The 20152-nt window shown below is 42.0% G+C and overlaps 1 protein-coding gene across 3 annotated transcripts in view; it reads left to right on the forward strand.

Annotated features, from left to right (window-relative positions):
- The first annotated feature begins 1333 nt into the window (after positions 1–1333).
- The window catches only part of LOC139416256 (protein arginine N-methyltransferase 8-B), a 36897-nt gene continuing 18078 nt past the window's right edge, over positions 1334–20152 (forward strand). The window contains exons 1-4 of one of the 3 annotated variants that reach the window (XM_071164713.1): positions 1334–1417; positions 3214–3447; positions 5335–5490; positions 15688–15751. In XM_071164713.1, the coding sequence (XP_071020814.1) occupies positions 1349–1417; positions 3214–3447; positions 5335–5490; positions 15688–15751 (523 nt within the window). In that variant the 5' untranslated portion in view covers positions 1334–1348. The remainder of the gene's footprint in view (positions 1418–3213; positions 3448–5334; positions 5491–15687; positions 15752–20152) is intronic. The other 2 variants (XM_071164722.1, XM_071164704.1) reach the window with 2 other exon arrangements.

Below are 20152 nucleotides of genomic sequence, written 5' to 3' on the forward strand. Positions count from 1 at the left end.
TGTCCCCACCAATCTGTTCGATAGTCAAACATTTTTCAAGGACCTCCAGTGTGTGGGTGTGCATGCATAATTGCAGTATCTGGGTGTCAGGGTGTTTGTGCAGGCTTTAGTACACCATTTCTGTACTCAATGCATGGTGTGTGCAGGGGCCGTGAGTGGTTTTGGTGGCAGAGGTAGGTAATTGCCTGAAAAGAAACACAGCTTTTACTCAGTCAAATTGCACACCAAAAAAAAACAGGAAAGCTCAGTCTTGAGCAGCACCACAATATATACTTGCAAAGGAATGGAATAGCTGAATAAAAATGAAAGAAGTAGCTAAATAAAAAATTGACATGGGCAAGCTAAAATTGTCATCCCTTACTTGCAGGGGAGGGGGGGTTTAGGGATGCTGTCTCTTTTAATCTCAGTTGTGGGGAGGGAGAGGGAGCAGGAGAACCTCACTGACTTAACACCTATCCTCTCTCTGAGGGGTTTGAACTCATCTCAAAGGACAGGATCAGCTGAGAAGGTGAAAAACCAAACCCGCGAGCAGCATGCACTGATTTCACATGCGCACTGAGTTGGTGGTGCCTTCTGTTTCAAGTAGCAAGGCTTTGAGCATCCTGTCATATCTTCACATTCAAGCTGAGAGTAAAGTTGAACTTTCCATATGAGGCTGCCTAGCAATTCGACAAAGTGGAAATTAGATCAAGCAAAGCGTGAGCCCTTCTATGTTTTGGAGCTGCCTGCGCTGAAATGGACTCTTCTACAGTAGTTATTGCGTTATTCATAGGCTTAAATAGGCAATGCTTGCAGTATAATCTCGTGGAAAATAAAATGGCATGAACATCTGTAAGGAGTGATCAAGAGTGAGACAACCCAAAGCTTTAAGGAAATAACATGTTGCCTGCTTTTCTCCAAGACATCACAGCAATAGGGACATGGGTCTCTATTTTTAGACACCAATGTTCCGACCATAAATGAACAACTTGCTCCTAAATGTGATCTGATAGTGTGCGTTGCACCTGATCTGGAGTAGCCTACATCGCTGGAGAACATGGAACGCCGTTTACCTTATTCATTTTCCTCAAGGGTTGCAAAGTGATGAGAGGTTTCCGGAAAATTTCCTAGAAAGCGACATGGGAAACATATAACTTTTGCACAATGGAATCCAGAACACTTTTATCTGCTAATAGAGGTCGCTACTCCTGTGAGACTTTGTGTCGTTTTTTTGTCTTTGAAATATAATTTCACAGCAATTGTGTCTGTAAATTACAAGTTGAGGAAAAGTGTGGACAAAAATAACTCCGACTAAATCCTTTCAAAAATAATAATTTCATCCTATCGAGACCAAATCTCCTGGGCTTTTATGGGAATTAAACACTCCTCCCGCTGTATGCTGCTCAGGGGGAAAATGGCGGAGTCTGAGAGCACTGAGGTAGGTGTGCAATCTTCGATTAATTCATAGGCAACGCTTCACAACAACGTGAGTGATGAATAGTCTACTGCGCTGTTACTGTCAGGTTAATTTCTCATTTCAAGCTTGGAAAGCACATTGCGCACAAGTGCATGCTGGTACCTCTGCAATATATGTGTTGGTACGCTTTGGGTCCACGTTATGTGTTGGTACTCTTTGGGTCCACTTTTGTGCAACATAGACTATGCCCTGTAAAATGTCTATACCAATTGGCACGCTCCACTCATACAACATTTTTATCCTAAACATACAGTGACTTCAAACTGTTCATTGACCATTAGTTGAGTTCCGTAAACGTAATTGATTCGTGTGACACTCTGTTTAATAGGAGCTACCCTAATGATAGCCTACTCGTGTCTGCCACTAATTATTTTGGCGTGTTGGTAATCCAGAGAAAGGTTGCACTCGGTCAGTCACAGGTCAATATTCAGAGAAACGTGATTTAAGGCGCAAGCCCGCGTTTATAGCTCGTGCGCTGTCCTTGGTCCTGTAGCAACCTCAAACTGGAACGGCTATTTTGGCTTGCTCCCGGAGTGGACCATCCGGCGAAACCCATAGCCGCGGTTTGTAGGGGTGCTGAGGGTGCTGCAGCACCCCCTGATAAATCACAATAAAAAAACGAATTTATATACATATGAAACATTCCACCAAATTACTGCACTAGGCCTTTATTACTCCCTGCATGAGCAGAGAGAGGAGAACAATTCTCAACAGCAGAGCAGGGAGTTTACTTTAGATGTGGTTAACATGAGAATTGTAGCATTCTATGCTTGTGAGTAAAAGTTTGAGGAACAGAAGATAGGTGGTGAAAAAAAGATGACTGTGGTACCCATATAGTTTTGATACACTTGTTTTTCTTGTCTCTGTCTGTTTTTGCCCATCCTGTTTGTCCATCAGTGAAAGTAATGTTTGTTGCCATGTATCTTCCTGCTTACCCAGTATGTGAATAGAACAGGTTATTCTGTGTGAATGGAGCCAGTGTTTGGAGCTGCCTGTTGCTCCACCCCCTGTTGACAGACCATCCCCATTACTCAGCAAAACAAGGACAAAGACAAAGCTGCACAGTCAGAGTGGCTGCCGAGCACAAGACTGAGGAGAAGGACTGACTATCTTTAACAAGGCCAGATCAATATCACTGATAGCCATGAGAGTGAAATCTAAATCTTAAGATATATGTGCACCAGGGAACAGAAGATGACATGGGTTGAGTTGAATGCTCAAATGAGTTTTCCCCCTTTTTCCTCTCTTGATAATATGTCTGGAAGGGAAGGAAATCCTGGATCCTTTTTCTTCCGCTGAGCTATGGGCTGATCAGACAGGCTTCTGTCTGTACACTCCCAGCAGGCATTACAGGTGACAATCAGAGTTTTACAGGCACACCTTCTGTGTAGAATTCTGCATCTTCTGCTTTCCTCAGACAGACTTACAGACATACATCCTGTCAATACTGTTAGTGTTGTCTCTAGACAAATACGCTTGGTCCACTCACCTCTGCTGCTCCATGGGAAAGCCAATGACTGTTGAAAGAACAAATGAGATAGGAAAATAGCAAAGAATATAAACTGCTGCAAGATCTGTTCTTCCCGCAGATTGGGAGCAGAATGCAGAGTGTTGTGCTAACACAAAATCAATTCATTGGCTTTTACAGTTTTATCATCCATCACCCACTGTTTCTCTGTAGAAGACCTGACTTTTAGAAATCTGCTCCGGCCCCATGATGTCTTTATTGTGTGTTACCATTCTCTAAAAACCCTTAGCAACAGCAGCAGCCACAGCCAATCCGCATCATCCAATCTCAGCGCGTGCAGCCCACCTCGCTGCCCAAGCCTGTGCCCTCTGTCCACCATGTCCCGCGGCCGCTTCATACTCCCCATGCTGCCTCCCTGCCTAGCTGCCCTGGCCGGGGGAAGATGGCCAAGTTCCTCAACCCTGAGGAGATGACCTCCAGGGACTACTACTTTGACTCCTACGCCCACTTTGGAATCCATGAGGTAGGGCTGCCCAGGGGCTGTATGCATCAAGCTTCTCAAACTTAAAGTAGTAATGCTGATCTAGGATCAGCATAAGATTAGACGGGGAGTCTTGATTTTAGATGAGCCCTCATACTATTTTTTATTATTATTAATATCATTATTATTATTGTTATTATTATTAGTATCATTATTATTACTGTAGGTATTAGTATTCTTAGTATCATTATTATTATTAGTAGTAGTAGCAGTAGTATCATTATTATTATTATTATTAGGAGTAGTAGTATTATTCGCATCATTATTATTTTTAATTTTTTTATTATTATTAGAATTATTAGTATCAGTAGTAGTATTATTATTAGTATCATTCTTCTTCTTATTATTAGTATTATCATTCTTCTTATTATTATTAGTATTATTACTATTATTAGTATATTATTATTAGTAGTAGTATCATCATTATTATTATTAGTATCATTAGTTTGTATTATTATTAGTATTATTAGTATCATTATTATTATTAGTAGTAGTATCATAATTATTATTATTATTATTATTAGTAGTAGTAGTAGTAGTATCATTATAATTATTATTATTATTATTATTAGTAGTAGTATTATTAGTATCATTATTTTATTATTATTATTAGTAGTAGTATTATTAAAATTATAATTATTATTAGTATCATTGTTATTATTAGTATCATTATTCTTATTATTATTCTTATTATTAGTATTAGCATAATCATTATTATTATCATTATTATTATTATTAGTAGTATCATTATTATTATTATCAGTATCATTATTATTAGTATCATTATTATTAGTATCATTATTATTATTATTCTACTTTAAGATGCTTTGTAAATATATTCTCAGTTCTTACCAACTGTGTTCTTACATGACTCTATGTAAAGTTAGTTCCACTAAAGGCCAGCCCACATTAGACCACTTCACAGAACTGCAGCTCCTCCCCAGAGATGTACTGTGTTCCAGCTAGTTCCACTAAAGACCAGCCAACCAGCCTAACACTTCAGAGAACTGCAGCTCCTCCCCAGAGATGTATTGTGTTCCAGCTAGTTCCACTATTGACCAGCCAACCAGCCTAACACTTCACAGAACTGCAGCTCCTCCCCAGAGATGTACTGTGTTCCAGCTAGTTCCACTAAAGACCAGCCAACCAGCCTAACATTTCACAGAACTGCAGCTCCTCCCCAGAGATGTACTGTGTTCCAGCTAGTTCCACTAAAGACCAGCCAACCAGCCTAAAACTTCACAGAACTACAGCTCCTCCCCAGAGATGTGCTGTGTTCCAGCTAGTTCCACTAAAGACCAGCCAACCAGCCTAACACTTTACAGAACCGCAGCTCCTCCCCAGAGATGTACTGTGTTCCAGCTAGTTCCACTAAAGACCAGCCAACCAGCCTAACACTTCACAGAACTGCAGCTACTCCCCAGAGATGTCCAACTGTTCCAGGGTATATGGGAGGAGGGTGTCAGAAGGGTAGAGAGCATATTTCAAGTAAGACCTGTGAGATGGGGTTTGTTCTGTGCCATTTTATGAATTCACTAGGTCAGATTGGTTTTTATACTTTCTGCTCTGTGAATGTTCCTGACAGACAGAGAATGGTTGATTTGACTTAAGAGAGATATGCAGTAACCCCCCACTGTTTTTCAATGTGGACCAGTGTGTCTGAAATGGAACGGTGGGATTACATTGACTGGCGGATTCATGTTTAATATACTGTATTTCATCCACTCACACTACACTCAGTCTACGTTCATATTGTCAGGGAAGTTAATATGGCTTTGGTTGAAAAACACCTTTTTTTTCACCTGGATACAGTGTTAGAAGTGGTTTTGACATCTCCCACCCTGACACCAATCATTTGTCACTGAACAGGAGATGCTGAAGGACGAAGTGAGGACGCTGACCTACAGGAACGCCATGTACCACAACAAGCACGCTTTCAAGGACAAGATCGTCCTTGACGTCGGCAGCGGGACCGGCATCCTGTCCATGTTTGCAGCCAAGGCGGGAGCCAAGCACGTGTACGGGGTACGAGAAGCTGTCTCACTCCTTGCTCCCTGTCTGGCTTCGGACTAGAATGTTATCAGGCAAAACCATCATAACCAACAGCGTCAGGAAATGCTGTGAAGCCTAGCCTGACAAGCCGCTTGCTCTCCCCAGACCGTGTGCGTGCGTGCTTCGCGTGAGTGAGTGTGTGTGCGTGCGAGTGTGTGTCTGTGTACTTGCATCGTTACATGTGTATACTATGCATATGTACATATATGTGTTTATGAATGTATGAGTTTGTCACGGTGTAGACTTGGTTTACCTCAGGTGGTTATTTGCTGTCTGCTTGTCAGGCAGGTTGTCTGGATAAGCTCTCTCTATTTTAGAGCTCTCAGGTGCTGAGTTGTGCATTGTGGAGTAGAAGTAATTTCCACTCTAGGCAAATCTGAAAATGCATGCTGGATTTGGGCCAGTAGCTTGTTGACACCCCTGGGGTTCTCATTTAGTACATTGGTCTTGGACAGGATTTTTTGTCCGTTTGTGTAACTGTGTGTGTGCGTGTGCGCATGCGTGTGCGTGCATGTATATATTTATTGTTCTGGCAATAATCACAAAAAAATGTCATTGGGAGGAAGGGTGTTTGACATGCTTTTCACATTTGTATCACAGGTGATATTTTTTGAAAATAATGACAATTGGCATTTTTAGACCTACAGTGCCTTCGGAAAGTATTCAGACCCCTTGACTTTTTCCACATTTTGTTATGTTACAGCCTTATTCTAAAATGTATTAAATCGTTTTTTTCCCACCTCATCAATCTACACACAATACCCAATAATAACAAAGCAAAAACAGGTTTTAGAATTTTTGCTAATTTATTACAAATAAAAAACTGATATTACATTTACATAAATATTCAGACCCTTTACTCAGTACTTTGTTGAAAGACCTTTGGCAGCAATTACAGCCTTGAGTCTTCTTGGGTATGACACTACAAGCTTGGCACACCTTTATTTGGGGAGTTTCTCCCATTCTTCTCTGCAAATCCTCTCAAGCTCCGCCAGGTTGGATGGCGGGCGTTACTGTACAGTTGTTTTCAGGTCTCTCCGAAGATGTTAGATCGGGTTCAAGTACGGGCTCTGGCTGGGCCACTCATGGACATTCAGAGACTTGTCCTAAAGCCAATCCTGTGTTGTCTTTGCTGTGTGCTTAGAACCGTTGTCCTGTTGGAAGGTAAAACTTTGCCCCAGTCTGAGGTCCTGAGCGTTCTTGAGCAGGTTTTTATTGAGGTTCTCTCTGTACTTTGCTTCGTTCATCTTTCCCTCCATCCTGACTAGTCTCCCAGTCCCTACCGCTGAAAAACATCCCCACATCATGATGCTTCCACCACCATGCTTCACCGTAGGGATGGTGCCGGGTTTCCTCCAGACGTGACGCTTGGCATTCAGACTAAATAGTTCAATCTTGGTTTCATCAGACCAGAGAATCTTGTTTCTCAGAGTTTCTTGAGTCTTTAGGTGCCTTCTGGCAAACTCCAAGTTGGCTGTCATGTGCATTTTACTGAGGAATGGTTTCTGTCTGGCCACTCTACGACCATAAAGGCCTGATTGGTGGAGTGCTGCAGAGATTGTTGTCCTTCTGGAAGTTTCTCCCATCTCCACAGAGGAACTCTAGAGCTCTGTCAGAGTGATCAGCGGGTTCTTGGTCACCTCCCTGACCAAGGACCTTCTCCCCAGATTGCTCAGTTTGGCCAGGCGGCCAGCTCTTGGAAGAGTCTTGGTGTTTCCAAACTTCTTCCATATAAGAATGATGGAAGCCACTGTGTTCTTGGGGAGCTTCAATGCTGCAGACATTTACAGTGCCTTGCGAAAGTATTCGGCCCCCTTGAACTTTGCGACCTTTTGCCACATTTCAGGCTTCAAACATAAAGATATAAAACTGTATTTTTTTGTGAAGAATCAACAACAAGTGGGACACAATCATGAAGTGGAACGACATTTATTGGATATTTCAAACTTTTTTAACAAATCCAAAACTGAAATATTGGACGTGCAAAATTATTCAGCCCCCTTAAGTTAATACTTTGTAGCGCCACCTTTTGCTGCGATTACAGCTGTAAGTCGCTTGGGGTATGTCTCTATCAGTTTTGCACATCGAGAGACTGAATTTTTTTCCCATTCCTCCTTGCAAAACAGCTCGAGCTCAGTGAGGTTGGATGGAGAGCATTTGTGAACAGCAGTTTTCAGTTCTTTCCACAGATTCTCGATTGGATTCAGGTCTGGACTTTGACTTGGCCATTCTAACACCTGGATATGTTTATTTTTGAACCATTCCATTGTAGATTTTGCTTTATGTTTTGGATTATTGTCTTGTTGGAAGACAAATCTCCGTCCCAGTCGCAGGTCTTTTGCAGACTCCATCAGGTTTTCTTCCAGAATGGTCCTGTATTTGGCTCCATCCATCTTCCCATCAATTTTAACCATCTTCCCTGTCCCTGCTGAAGAAAAGCAGGCCCAAACCATGATGCTGCCACCACCATGTTTGACAGTGGGGATGGTGTGTTCAGGGTGATGAGCTGTGTTGCTTTTACGCCAAACATAACGTCAACATTGTTGCCAAAAAGTTCAATTTTGGTTTCATCTGACCAGAGCACCTTCTTCCACATGTTTGGTGTGTCTCCCAGGTGGCTTGTGGCAAACACTTTTTATGGATATCTTTAAGAAATGGCTTTCTTGCCACTCTTCCATAAAGGACAGATTTGTGCAATATACAACTGATTGTTGTCCTATGGACAGAGTCTCCCACCTCAGCTGTAGATCTCTGCAGTTCATCCAGAGTGATCATGGGCCTCTTGGCTGCATCTCTGATCAGTCTTCTCCTTGTATGAGCTGAAAGTTTAGAGGGACGGCCAGGTCTTGGTAGATTTGCAGTGGTCTGATACTCCTTCCATTTCAATATTATCGCTTGCACAGTGCTCCTTGGGATGTTTAAAGCTTGGGAAATCTTTTTGTATCCAAATCCGGCTTTAAACTTCTTCACAACAGTATCTCGGACCTGCCTGGTGTGTTCCTTGTTCTTCATGATGCTCTCTGCGCTTTTAATGGACCTCTGAGACTATCACAGGGCAGGTGCATTTATACGGAGACTTGATTACACACAGGTGGATTGTATTTATCATCATTAGTCATTTAGGTCAACATTGGATCATTCTAAAATCCTCACTGAACTTCTGGAGAGAGTTTGCTGCACTGAAAGTAAAGGGGCTGAATAATTTTGCACGCCCAATTTTTCAGTTTTTGATTTGTTAAAAAAGTTTGAAATATCCAATAAATGTCGTTCCACTTCATGATTGTGTCCCACTTGTTGTTGATTCTTCACAAAAAAATACAGTTTTATATCTTTATGTTTGAAGCCTGAAATGTGGCAAAAGGTCGCAAAGTTCAAGGGGGCCGAATACTTTCGCAAGGCACTGTATTGGTACCCTTCCCCAGTACCCTTCCCCAGTAACCTTCCCCAGTCTCGGAGCTCTACGGAACATTCCTTCGACCTCATGGTTTGGTTTTTGCTCTGACATGTTCCGTCAACTGTGGGACCTTATATAGACAGGTGTGTGCCTTTCCGAATCATGTCCAAACAATGGAATTTACCACAGGTGGACTCAAATCAAGACGTAGAAACACCTCAAGGATGATCAATGGAAACAGGATACGCCTGAGCTCAATTTCGAGTCTCATAGCAAAGGATACTGAATACTTATGTAAATAAGGTATTTCTGCTTTTTATTTTTAACACATTTGCAAACATTTCTAAAAACCTGTTTGCGTTTTGTCATTATGTGTTGTTGTGTGTATATTGCTGAGGATTTTTTTCCCAATGTAATCCATTTCAGAATAAGGCTGTAACGTAACAAAATGTGGAAAAAGTCAAGGGATCTGAATACTTTCAGAAGGCACTGTGTATATGCCTCGTGTAAGATCTTATGATCTGTGAACGGTACATTATGCAGACAAAATCTTATTGCCGTTATGTCCCTTATAGTGTGTTCTAACATATGGAGTATGTCTAGTTTATAACCATTTTCACAAATGTATTCAACATTACAAATATGAATATGAATCTCAGAAGTGCCCTTTTCATTATAAGAGCTATTGTTTGGAACAATATGCTGCACAAGTACATCACATTTCCAGAGTGGGCTCTCTGTTAATTCTGAAGGTCTGATACATTTTATGAGCACCATGGTAAATGGATTCAATGGATTTGATCTCATGGATGGTCATTCCTTGCAGGGTTTTTCTTGATCAAAATGGGGCTTACAGTACCTACAGAAAGTACAGTGCCTTGAGAAAGTATTCACACCCCTTGACTTTTTCCACATTTTTTTGTGTAACAGCCAGAATTTACATTTTATTCAATTGAGATTTTGTGTCACTGGCCTGCACACACTACCCCGTAATGTCAAAGTGGAATTATGTTTTTAAACATTTTTGCAAAAAAAATAAGTCAATAACCACTCAATCCCTTTGTTACGGCAAGTCTAAATAAATTCAGGAGTAAACATGTGCATAACAAGTCACATAATAGGTTTTATTGACTCACTCTGTTAACATAATTTTTGAATGACTACCTCATCTCTGTACCCCACACATACAATTTTCTGTAAGGTCCTTCAGTCGAGCAGAGCATTTCAAACACAGATTCAACCTCAAAGACCAGGGAGGTTTTCCAATCCCTCGCAAAGAAGGGCACCTATTGGTAGATGGGTAAAAAATGTAAAAAAGCAGGCATTGAATATCCGTTTGAGCATGGTGAAGTTATTAATTAGACTTTGGATGGTGTATCAATACACCCAGTCACTACAAAGATACAGGCGTCCTTCCTAACTCAGCTGTTGGAGAGGATTTCACCATGAGGCCAATGGTGACTTTAAAGCAGTTAAAGAGTTTAATGGCTGTGATAGGAGATAACTGAGGATGGATCAACAACATTGTAGTTACTCCACAATACTAACATAAATGACAGAATGAAAAGAAGGACGCCTGTACAGAATAAAAATATTCCAAAACATGCATCTTGTTTGCAATAAGGCACTAAAGTAAAAAAAATGAAATTCACTTTATGTTCTGAATACAAAGCAAATCCAACACAACACATCACTGAGTACCACTCTTCATATTTTCAAGCATGGTGGTGGCTGCATCATGTTATGGGTATGCTTGTCATCGGCAAGGACTAGGGAGTTTTTGAGATAAAAATAAATGAAATAGAGCTAAGCACAGGCAAAACCCTAGAAGAAAACATGGTTCAGTCTGCTTCCCAACAAATACTGGGAGATAAATTCACCTTTCCACAGTACAATAACTTTAAACACTAAGCCAAATATGCACTGGAGTTGCTTAGCAAGATGACATTGAATATTCCTGAGTGGCCTTGTTACAGTTTTGACTTTAATCGGTTTGAAAATCTATGGCAAGACTTGAAAATGGCTGTCTAGCAATGATCAATAACCAACTTGACAAAGTTTGAAGAATATTTTAAAGAATAGTGTGCAAATATTGTACAATCCAGGTGTGCAAAGCTCTTAGAGACTTACCCAGAAAGACTGCCAAAGTTATTATAATATTGACTCAGGGGTGTGAATACTTATATAAATGAGATGTTTCTGTATTTCATTTCTATAAAATTGCAAATCATTTTAAAAACATGTTTTCACTTTGTCATTATGGGGGATTGTGTGTAGATGGGTGAGAATTCTTTAAATATTTAATCCATTTTGAATTCAGGCTGTAACACAACAAATGTGGAATAAGTCAACGGGTATGAATACTTTCTGAAGGCACTGTATCTAGGTAAGACAACCACATATCAGCATCAAATATATAGGATACCAACATTCAATTTCAGGTAAATAATTAATAAATAGCATTTTGCAAGAAAATCATTATAATTCATATCTGAAATCTATGAATAAAACGTCTGAGAACAGTGATGTTTTACACAACATGAAGGTACCAGAAGCAATCATTTCTGATGACAAAGCACAAATGTGAAAATTTGGTCGATATAGCGTTTTGGAAATAAACTCTTCAAATGTAAAAAGCATGTCAAACATCCTTCCTCCCAATGAAGTTTCTACGCTGGCGTGGAATCGCCCAGTGGTACAACTAGGCTATGTGCAATTACACTGTGTACAAAATATTAGGAACACCTGCTCTTTCCATGACATAGACTGACCAGATGAAAGTTATCATCCCTTCTCACCTTCACCTTGAATCCACTTCAATCAGTGTAGATGGGGAGAAGACAAGTTAAAGACAATTTTAAACCCCTGAGACAATTGAGACATGCATTGTGTATTTGTTCCATTCAGAGGGTGAATGGGCAAGACAAGAGATTTGAGTACCTCTGAACAGGGTATGGCAGTAGGTGCCAGGCGCACAATGCCTTGTATGTCAGGAATGGTCCACTTCCCAAAGGACATCCAGCCAACTTGACACCACTGTGGGAAGCATTGGAGTCAATGGAACGCATTGGAACGTTTTTGACACCAGAGTACATGCACCTGATGAATTGAGGCTGCTCTGCGGCTGTGTGTGTGTGTGTGTGTGTGTGTGTGTGTGTGTGTGTGTGTGTGTGTGTGTGTGTGTGTGTGTGTGTGTGTGTGGATCATCTGGTCAAATTACTGTTCTTCCAATACCGATACTGTGCAGCACTTAGTTGAACAGTCTGTATGCAGATATGTGCCTGCCTTTAAGCCAACCTTGTGGAATTTATTCCTTAGAGGTAGCTATGTGACAATTGGAGACTGTCTCCAGGGAGAAGGAGCTGTGTGACTGCATGTGGGTGAGAGACAGTTTGATGCCTTCTGGCATCATTGGGAGCTGGGAGGCAATGTGAGGGACATTCAGATCTCTGTGGGTGAGAGCGCCCACTCAGGCATGGCACTGAAGGTAGGTTCTGGATCTGTCACTGTCTTCGGCAAAGGGAGAAATCAGTACCAATTAGTGTGAGCTGACACACACACGCGCGCACACACACACACTCACAGGCTACACATTATCGATGACATTCTCTCCTCTACATGCCATTTTACAGCAGGCCAGGCCTGGGGGAACAGATGTGTGTGGCCAGTGGTGGCAGGCTGGCAGCTGACTGATTACCATGGGCACTGCTACTAATGGGCTGTAGAGGTCCAGCTGTGCCCAGGTTGACAGCTCCAGAACAGCAATGCAAAGAGAAGGCAGGCCACAGCTGGGTCCTTCTACCCCGGCATTACCAGCTTCACCCTGTCCTCTCTGTTTTCCAGAGAATAAATGGGTGGTCTAGAGCATGAATCACCTCGTACAGCTCAGAGATACTTGCAGGGTTGGGGAGTAACTGATTACATGTCTTCGATTACAATTTTTTTTTAATAAATTACATTACCCGCAAAAATATTGTAATCAGATTAGAGATACTTTGAAAAACAAGATGATTACTTCTTGGGTCACTTTTAAATTCAGAAAGGATGTTTGCAAAAAGTACATTATGACAACTTTCTGTTTTCTCAATGACATTCAATTCATAATTGAAAAAAAGGCACAAGTTTAAGTTTGTTCCACCTGAGCGAGTCTGACCACATGTCAGAGATAACTATGATGACACACCGAATGCGTTTGATGGATCCTTTTTGTCTTCTTGTAATGGCTCTTAAGGGGATAGTAATCAAAAAAGTAACTGAAAGTAATTAGATTACATTACTGAGTTTCAGTAATCCAAAGTTACGTTGCTGATAAAAATTTGGACAGGTAACTGTAAGAGATTACATTTAGAAAGTAACCTACCTTACCCTGGATACAAGCCCATAGTGGGAGTTATTTAGCGTACATGGGAGTAGAAGTCTATACCTGCAGAATCCTGACATTTTCAAGGTTTAATATTGATCGCTATATAATTATTATTATTATTTTTCAACCTTATTTAGCCAAGTAAGCTAGTTGAGAACAAGTTCTCATTTACAACTGCGACCTGGCCTAGATAAAGCAAAGCAGTGTGTCACAAACAACAACACAGAGTTACACATGGAGTAAACAAACATACAGTCAATAACACAGTAGAAAAATACTATATACAGAGTGTGCAAATGAGGTAGGATAAGAGAAGTAAGGCAATGAATAGGCCACAGTGGCGAAATAATTACAATATGGAAATTAAACACTGGAGTGATAGATGTGCAGAAGATGAATGTGCAAGTAGAGATAATGGGGTGCAAAGGAGCAAAATAAATATAATAAGTAACAGTATGGGGATGAGGTAGTTAAATGGGATATTTACAGATGGGCTATGTACAGGTGCAGTGATCTGTGAGCTGCTCTGACAGCTGGCGCTTAAAGTTATCGAGGGAGATATGAGTCTCCAGCTTCAGCGATTTTTGCAGTTCGTTCCAGTCATTGGCAGCAGAAAGGTAAGACGGCCAAAGGAGGAATTGGCTTTGGGGGTGACCAGTGAAATATACATGCTGGAGTGTGTGCTACGGGTGGGTGATGCTATGGTGACCAGTGAGCTGTGTCATTTTGTAAATGAAATAGGAGGCCGATTCTAGATTGAATTTTGGATTGGAGATGCTTAATGTGAGTCTGGAAGGAGAGTTTACAGTCTAACCAGACACCTAGGTATTTGTAGTTGTCCACATATTCTAAGTCAGAACCGTCATGAGTAGTGATGCTGGACGGGCGGGCAGGTGTGGGCAGCGATCGGTTGAAGAGCATGCATTTAGTTTTACTTGCATTTAAGAGCAGTTGGAAGCCACGGAAGGAGAGTTGTATGGCATTGAAGCTCGTCTGGAGGTTAGTTAACACAGTGTCCAAAGAGGGGCCAGAAGTGTACAGAACGGTGTCATCTGCGTAGAGGTGGATCAGAGAATCACCACCAGCAAGAGTGACATCCATTGTTACAGAGAAAAGTGTCGGCCCGAGAATTGGGGTTGGCACCCCCATAGAGACTGCCAGAGGTCCGGACAACAGGCCCTCCGATTTGACACACTGAACTCTATCTGAGACGTAGTTGGGCCAGATCAATTAGAAAGGCCTGCTTGCTGAAGTGTTTTAGGGAGCGTTTGACAGTGATGAGGGCTTGTCGTTTGACCGCGGACCCAGTGCGCACGGCATGACTGTGTCCCTGCTTTATTCATGTGAAGGCTTTCAATTGAATTCTCTAAAGTTGATAGAGGAGAGCCTTTATTATATAAAAACTTCTTTATTGTATAAAAACTCCATTTTTGTCAGTTCAATAAATCAATCACATTGGAAGTGCAGTGGGCGCAGTTGGGCGTCCCTGGGGGGCTTCCAGTCTATGTGCCTCGGGCCCCTAAAGTGTGGCCATTGTGAAATCCAGACAGGTCGGCAGAGTACCACTGACATGGGGTGAGCTGCTTTTTTTATGCAGACAGAGATCAAGCTGTGCTAATGTGCTCTGTGTGTGTGTGCTCGTGTCAGTGTGCCTTGTGAGTGTGTCTGTGTTAAAGGGGGAGAGAGAGAGAGAGAGCGAGAGAGAGAGAGAGAGAGAGAGAGAGAGAGAGAGAGAGAGAGAGAGAGAGAGAGAGAGAGAAATAAAAGAGAGAGATATATAGAGAGAGAGAGAGAGAGAGAGAGAGAGAGAGAGAGAGAGAGAGAGAGAGAGAGAAATAAAAGAGAGAGAGAGCGAGAGAGAGAGAGAGAGCGTGAGAGAGAGAGAGAGAGAGAGAGAGAGAGAGAGAGAGAGAGAGAAATAAAAGAGAGAGAGAGAGAGAGAGAGAGAGAGAGAGAGCGAGAGAGAGAGAGAGAGAGAGAGAGAGCGAGAGAAATAAAAGAGAGAGAGAGTGAGTGGGTGAGAGGTTCTTCGGGTCCTGCTTCCATTGGTAGGACTGCGGGCAGGCGACTTGTGAGTAACCTGTACTTGGCCCATTACCTGAAGTACGCAGCTTTGACAGCTGGACACAGGAAAGGACAGACTGATATATTATTTGTTTCTTTAACTTTACTTAAGAGCACTTCAGGTTCTGGTCTCCCAGTGCTAACTACCATCTCAGACCCCACCTGGTTGGACATAGTTAGAGAGTGGCATATCCCACCATTATGATCCAAACATTCTCCACGTGCGATGCACAGTGATAACTTAAGCCTTTTTCAGTCTCGTAATGAGTTCAAGCATCTCTTTACTTTGGTGATCACTGGTTTTAGTGGCAAAACGTTTGAAATTATTTATGTTTTGCTTTTTCCCCAGATTGAATGTTCCAGTATTTCGGAATACTCTGAGAAAATCATCAAGTCTAACCACCTGGACAGTGGTAAGAGCTGAAGATCTTTCTTATTCACTGTGCCTATTCACTATTCTCCGCAGAGATGCAGTACAACAGGGATGTGTGGCAGAGTGTCTGAAAGGGGAGGATAGACCAAGAACATGGGAAGTTGTGTGCGATAGGTTAATTTAAAACATAATATGAAGGTAACCTCTATTCTCACTTATCTGTAGTACGGTCATATTTTATAGGGGAACAACAACACATTCATGGAAAATGGTCACTCAGCTATCAAATCAAATCAAATGTATTTATAAAGCCCTTCTTACGTCAGCTGATGTCACAAAGTGCTGTACAGAAACCCAGCCTAAAACCCCAAACAGCAAGCAATGTAGGTGTAGAAGCACGGTGGCTAGGAAAAACTCCCTAGAAAGGCCAGAACTTAGGAAGAAACCTAGAGAGGAACTAGGCTATGAGGGGTGGCCAGTCCTCTTCTGGCCGTGCCGGGTGAAGACTATAACAGAACATGGCCAAGATGTTCAAATGTTCATAGATGACCAGCAGGGTCAAATAATAATAATCACTGTGGTTATAGAGGGTGCAACAGGTCAGCGCCTCAGGAGTAAATGTCAGTTGGCTTTTCATAGCCGATCATTCAGAGTATCTCTACCACTCCTGGTGTCTCTAGAGAGTTGAAAACAGCAGGTCTGGGACAGGTAGCACGTCCGGTGAACAGGTCAAGGTTCCATAGCCGCAGGCAGAACAGTTGAAAATGGAGCAGCAGCACAACCAGGTGGACTGGGGACAACAAGGAGTCATCAGGTCAGGTAGTCCTGAGGCATGGTCGTAGGGCTCAGGTCCTCCGAGAGACAGAAAGAGAGAAATAAAGAAAGAAAGAAAGAAAGAAAGAAAGAAAGAAAGAGAGAGAGAGAGAGAGAAAAATAATTTGAGAGAACATACTTAAATTCACACAGGACACCGGATAAGACAGGAGAAATACTCCAGATAACAGACTGACCCTAGTCCAATACTGGAGGCTGAGACAGGAGGGGTCGGGAGACACTATGGCCCCGTCCGACAATACCCCCGGACAGGGCCAAACAGGCAGGATATAACCCCACCCACTTTGCCAAAGCACAGCCCACACACCACTAGAGGGATATCTTCAACCACCAACTTACAAGGCCGAGTATAGCCCACAAATATCTCCCCCACAGCTCAAACTCAAGGGGGGGAGCCAACAGCTAACAGCTTAGCCAAGTTGAGATTTAAGCCCTAACAAAATAATAGCAGCATAAACGAAGTGGCACCAGCAAAATAGATCTAAATAAATATGGATGGGGTAATTGAGTGGACCAGCTCATTTGTAACCTCCAGTGTGTTTTGGAAAGCTTTTGGCAAGCCAAGGACAGAGTGCAAACTGGGATCAATCCTGTGGGGGGGGGGGGGGGGGGGGGGGGGGGGGGCTAAGTGTTAATTTCATGCTGACAAATACTTCCTTTCCTGGAGAAACTGTATTCAATAACTTCCATTAGGAGGACAAAAGCGATTGTCGCCAACTCATTTCTGCCAGAGTGAGATTTGTTTTCTTTAACCTCCAGCTGATCTGGTTTACATGAGAACACTAAGGGCTGGCTCTACATAGGGAAAGGTGGCACTGGGATACCATAATATGGTATATGACGTAATGAGTGCTCACCACTAAAAGTCTGAGATCTTTTGTGTTCGTATGTGACAAAATGGCGTCACGGCCCAATAATAGAGTGACACATCGGTAACACTTTACCTAAAGGGGGTATACATAAGACATTCATAACATCTTTATGAAACCAGTCATAACACCTTCGAGTGTGGCAGTATCATTCATTATAATGTGGTGCTTACTGTATGTGTAGACAGGGTGCATAATGACTGGAAAGGGGACTTCAAATGTGAAAAAAAAATCTAATTTCAAGAAGAGGAAACAATATTCCCAGTGCAATAAGGTGCAGTATATTTGAACTTCATTTTGTTTGTCTCGGAGGAGTTTTGCTTCAGAGACCAGTCTTCAAGTCATCATTGTAGCCAAAAAGTCTGATTTGATCTGAATGACAGAAATAGCTTGTTGTGTAAAGAGAATAGAGATGTTTAATCTCTGTGCTGTAGCCAGGGTCACCTAGTTTCCCGTTATACACTAAACTCCTTGCCATCATTGCATTACACAATTTTGGTCTCTACCAGACATCAAATACACTGAGAAAGTCAAAGCGTACCCAAAAGCACTTCAGCCCAACTTGAACAAAAAGGGGACTTGATAATCCTGAAAAAGCTTTCCTAACCACAGGATACTTCAACAGGTGACTATGCCAGCAGCATACCACCCTGTATCCCACTGATGGCTTGCCTCTGAAACAAAGCAGGGTAGGTCCTGGTCAGTCCCTGGATGGGAGACCAGATGCTGCTGTAAATGGTGTTGAAATTCCAATCCCAATCCCAATAAAAAAAAAATCCCCTTGTGCTTATCGTAAAAGTAAGGGTGTCATCCCCGGTGTCCTGGCTAAATTCCCAACCTGGCCACATTATCATCCCCCTCATTCCTAATTGGAATATATCACTCCTCACCTGATAGATGATGTGTAGTGAGCCTTCTGGTGCAAATTGGTTGCCATGCACCACCCAAGTGGGTGCTACACATTGGAGGTGGATGAGGTGTGCTTCCTCCTTAATTTTTCAAAGTGTTTGGGTGTCTCAAAATCGCTATACATGTCCAATTAATTAATTATCCCAGAGAAAAGAAAATGAGCTCTGCATAGATCTGTGTGTATTTAAACAGAAAGGCTTGCATTTCAGTAAGAGGCTTTCATGAGAGAACGATAGAGTCGTTGCTTTGATCAGAGCTAACAAGGTTGTGTTTATGTCATTTGCAAGGACAAGCACACTTACTGTACGGATTCTTTCAGGTAAACGTGAAAAAAGACAGATGGTTCTTTTGCTGTTTGTCAACTGTTGCGATACATTTTGGACAGTGCGCTAGAGTTGTTTGTCTCGGTGTGAGAATGATTTGGGGTGTAGGGTTAGGGTTAGAGGGTAGAGGGTAAGGGTCAGCTGGTATGATTAGAAGGTTTTGGGTAAAGGGTTAGAGCAGAGTTTTCTACACAGCTGATTCTAATGATCAAAGCTTGATGATTAGTTGATTATTTGAATCAGCTGTGTAGTGCTAGGGCAAAAAAACAAAATGTGCACCCCCTGGGGTCCCGAGGACCGAGTTTAGGAAACCCTGGATTAGAGTTATGGTTGGTTCAATTCAGCCAATTCAGGAAGTAAACTTTTTTCTCATTGCCAACAATGAGAAAAAAAATCAGAATTGGAATTTCAGTGTACTTCCTACATTGAAATGGAATTGGGTTAGGTTTAGGGTTAAGGTTTAGGGTTAAGGTTTAGGGTTAAGGGTTAAGGTTTAGGGTTAGGGCTAGGGTTAGGGTTAGAGGGTTAGGGTTTAGAAGAGACCGGTATAGCTCCCCCTGCAGGAGCAATTCACATGGGTGTTCCTGCTGGCCCACTGACCTTCATGTCTTAAAATAGTGATGGACTGCCATTTCTCTTTGCTTATTTGAGCTGTTCTTGCCATAATATGGACTTGGTCTTTTACCAAATAGGGCTATATTCTGCATACCAACCCTACCGTTTCACAACACAACTGATTGGCTGAAACACATTAAGAAGGAAAGAACTTCCACAAATTAACTTTTAACAAGGCACACCTGTTAATTTAAATGCATTCCAGGTGACTACCTCATGACGCTGGTTGAGAGAATGCCAAGAGTGTACAAAGCTGTCATCAAGGCAAAGGGTTGCTACTTTGAAGAATCTCAAATAAAACACTTTTTTGATGACAACATGATTCCATATGTGTTATTTCGTTGTTTTGATGTCTGCATTATTATTCTACAATGCAGAAAATCATGAATGTGATGTGTGATAAATGGCAAAAAAGGGTCATGACACCAAAAAAGTGTCAGTTAGTCAATCGGTCATTCATATAGATGATTTGTTGTGCAGTTTCCCTTACCTTGATCTCAAGCTGCAGCTGTGCTTTTCTGGCCTTGGCCTTCTCTTCCTCCTTCCTGGCTTCCTCCTGAGGCTTCTCCCTTCCCTTACTGGCAGCTTCATTAAATAGTACCCACAAAACACAAGTCTCAACGTCAACAGTGAAGAGGCGACTCCGGGATGCTGGACTTCTAGGCAGAGTTCCTCTGTCCAGTGTCTGTTTTACTTTGCCCATCTTAATCTTTTATTTTTATTGGCCAGTCAGAGATATGGCTTTTTCTTTGCAACTCTGCCTAGAAGGCCAGCATCCTGGAGTCGCCTCTTCACTGTTAACGTTGAAGCTGCCAGTTGAGGGCTTGTGACGCGTCTGTTTCTCAAACTAGACACTAATGTACTTGTCCTCTTGCTCAGTTGTGCGCCGGG

The sequence above is a fragment of the Oncorhynchus clarkii genome, chromosome 1 (genome assembly GCF_045791955.1).
Source record: "Oncorhynchus clarkii lewisi isolate Uvic-CL-2024 chromosome 1, UVic_Ocla_1.0, whole genome shotgun sequence".
Lineage (NCBI taxonomy): Eukaryota > Metazoa > Chordata > Actinopteri > Salmoniformes > Salmonidae > Oncorhynchus > Oncorhynchus clarkii.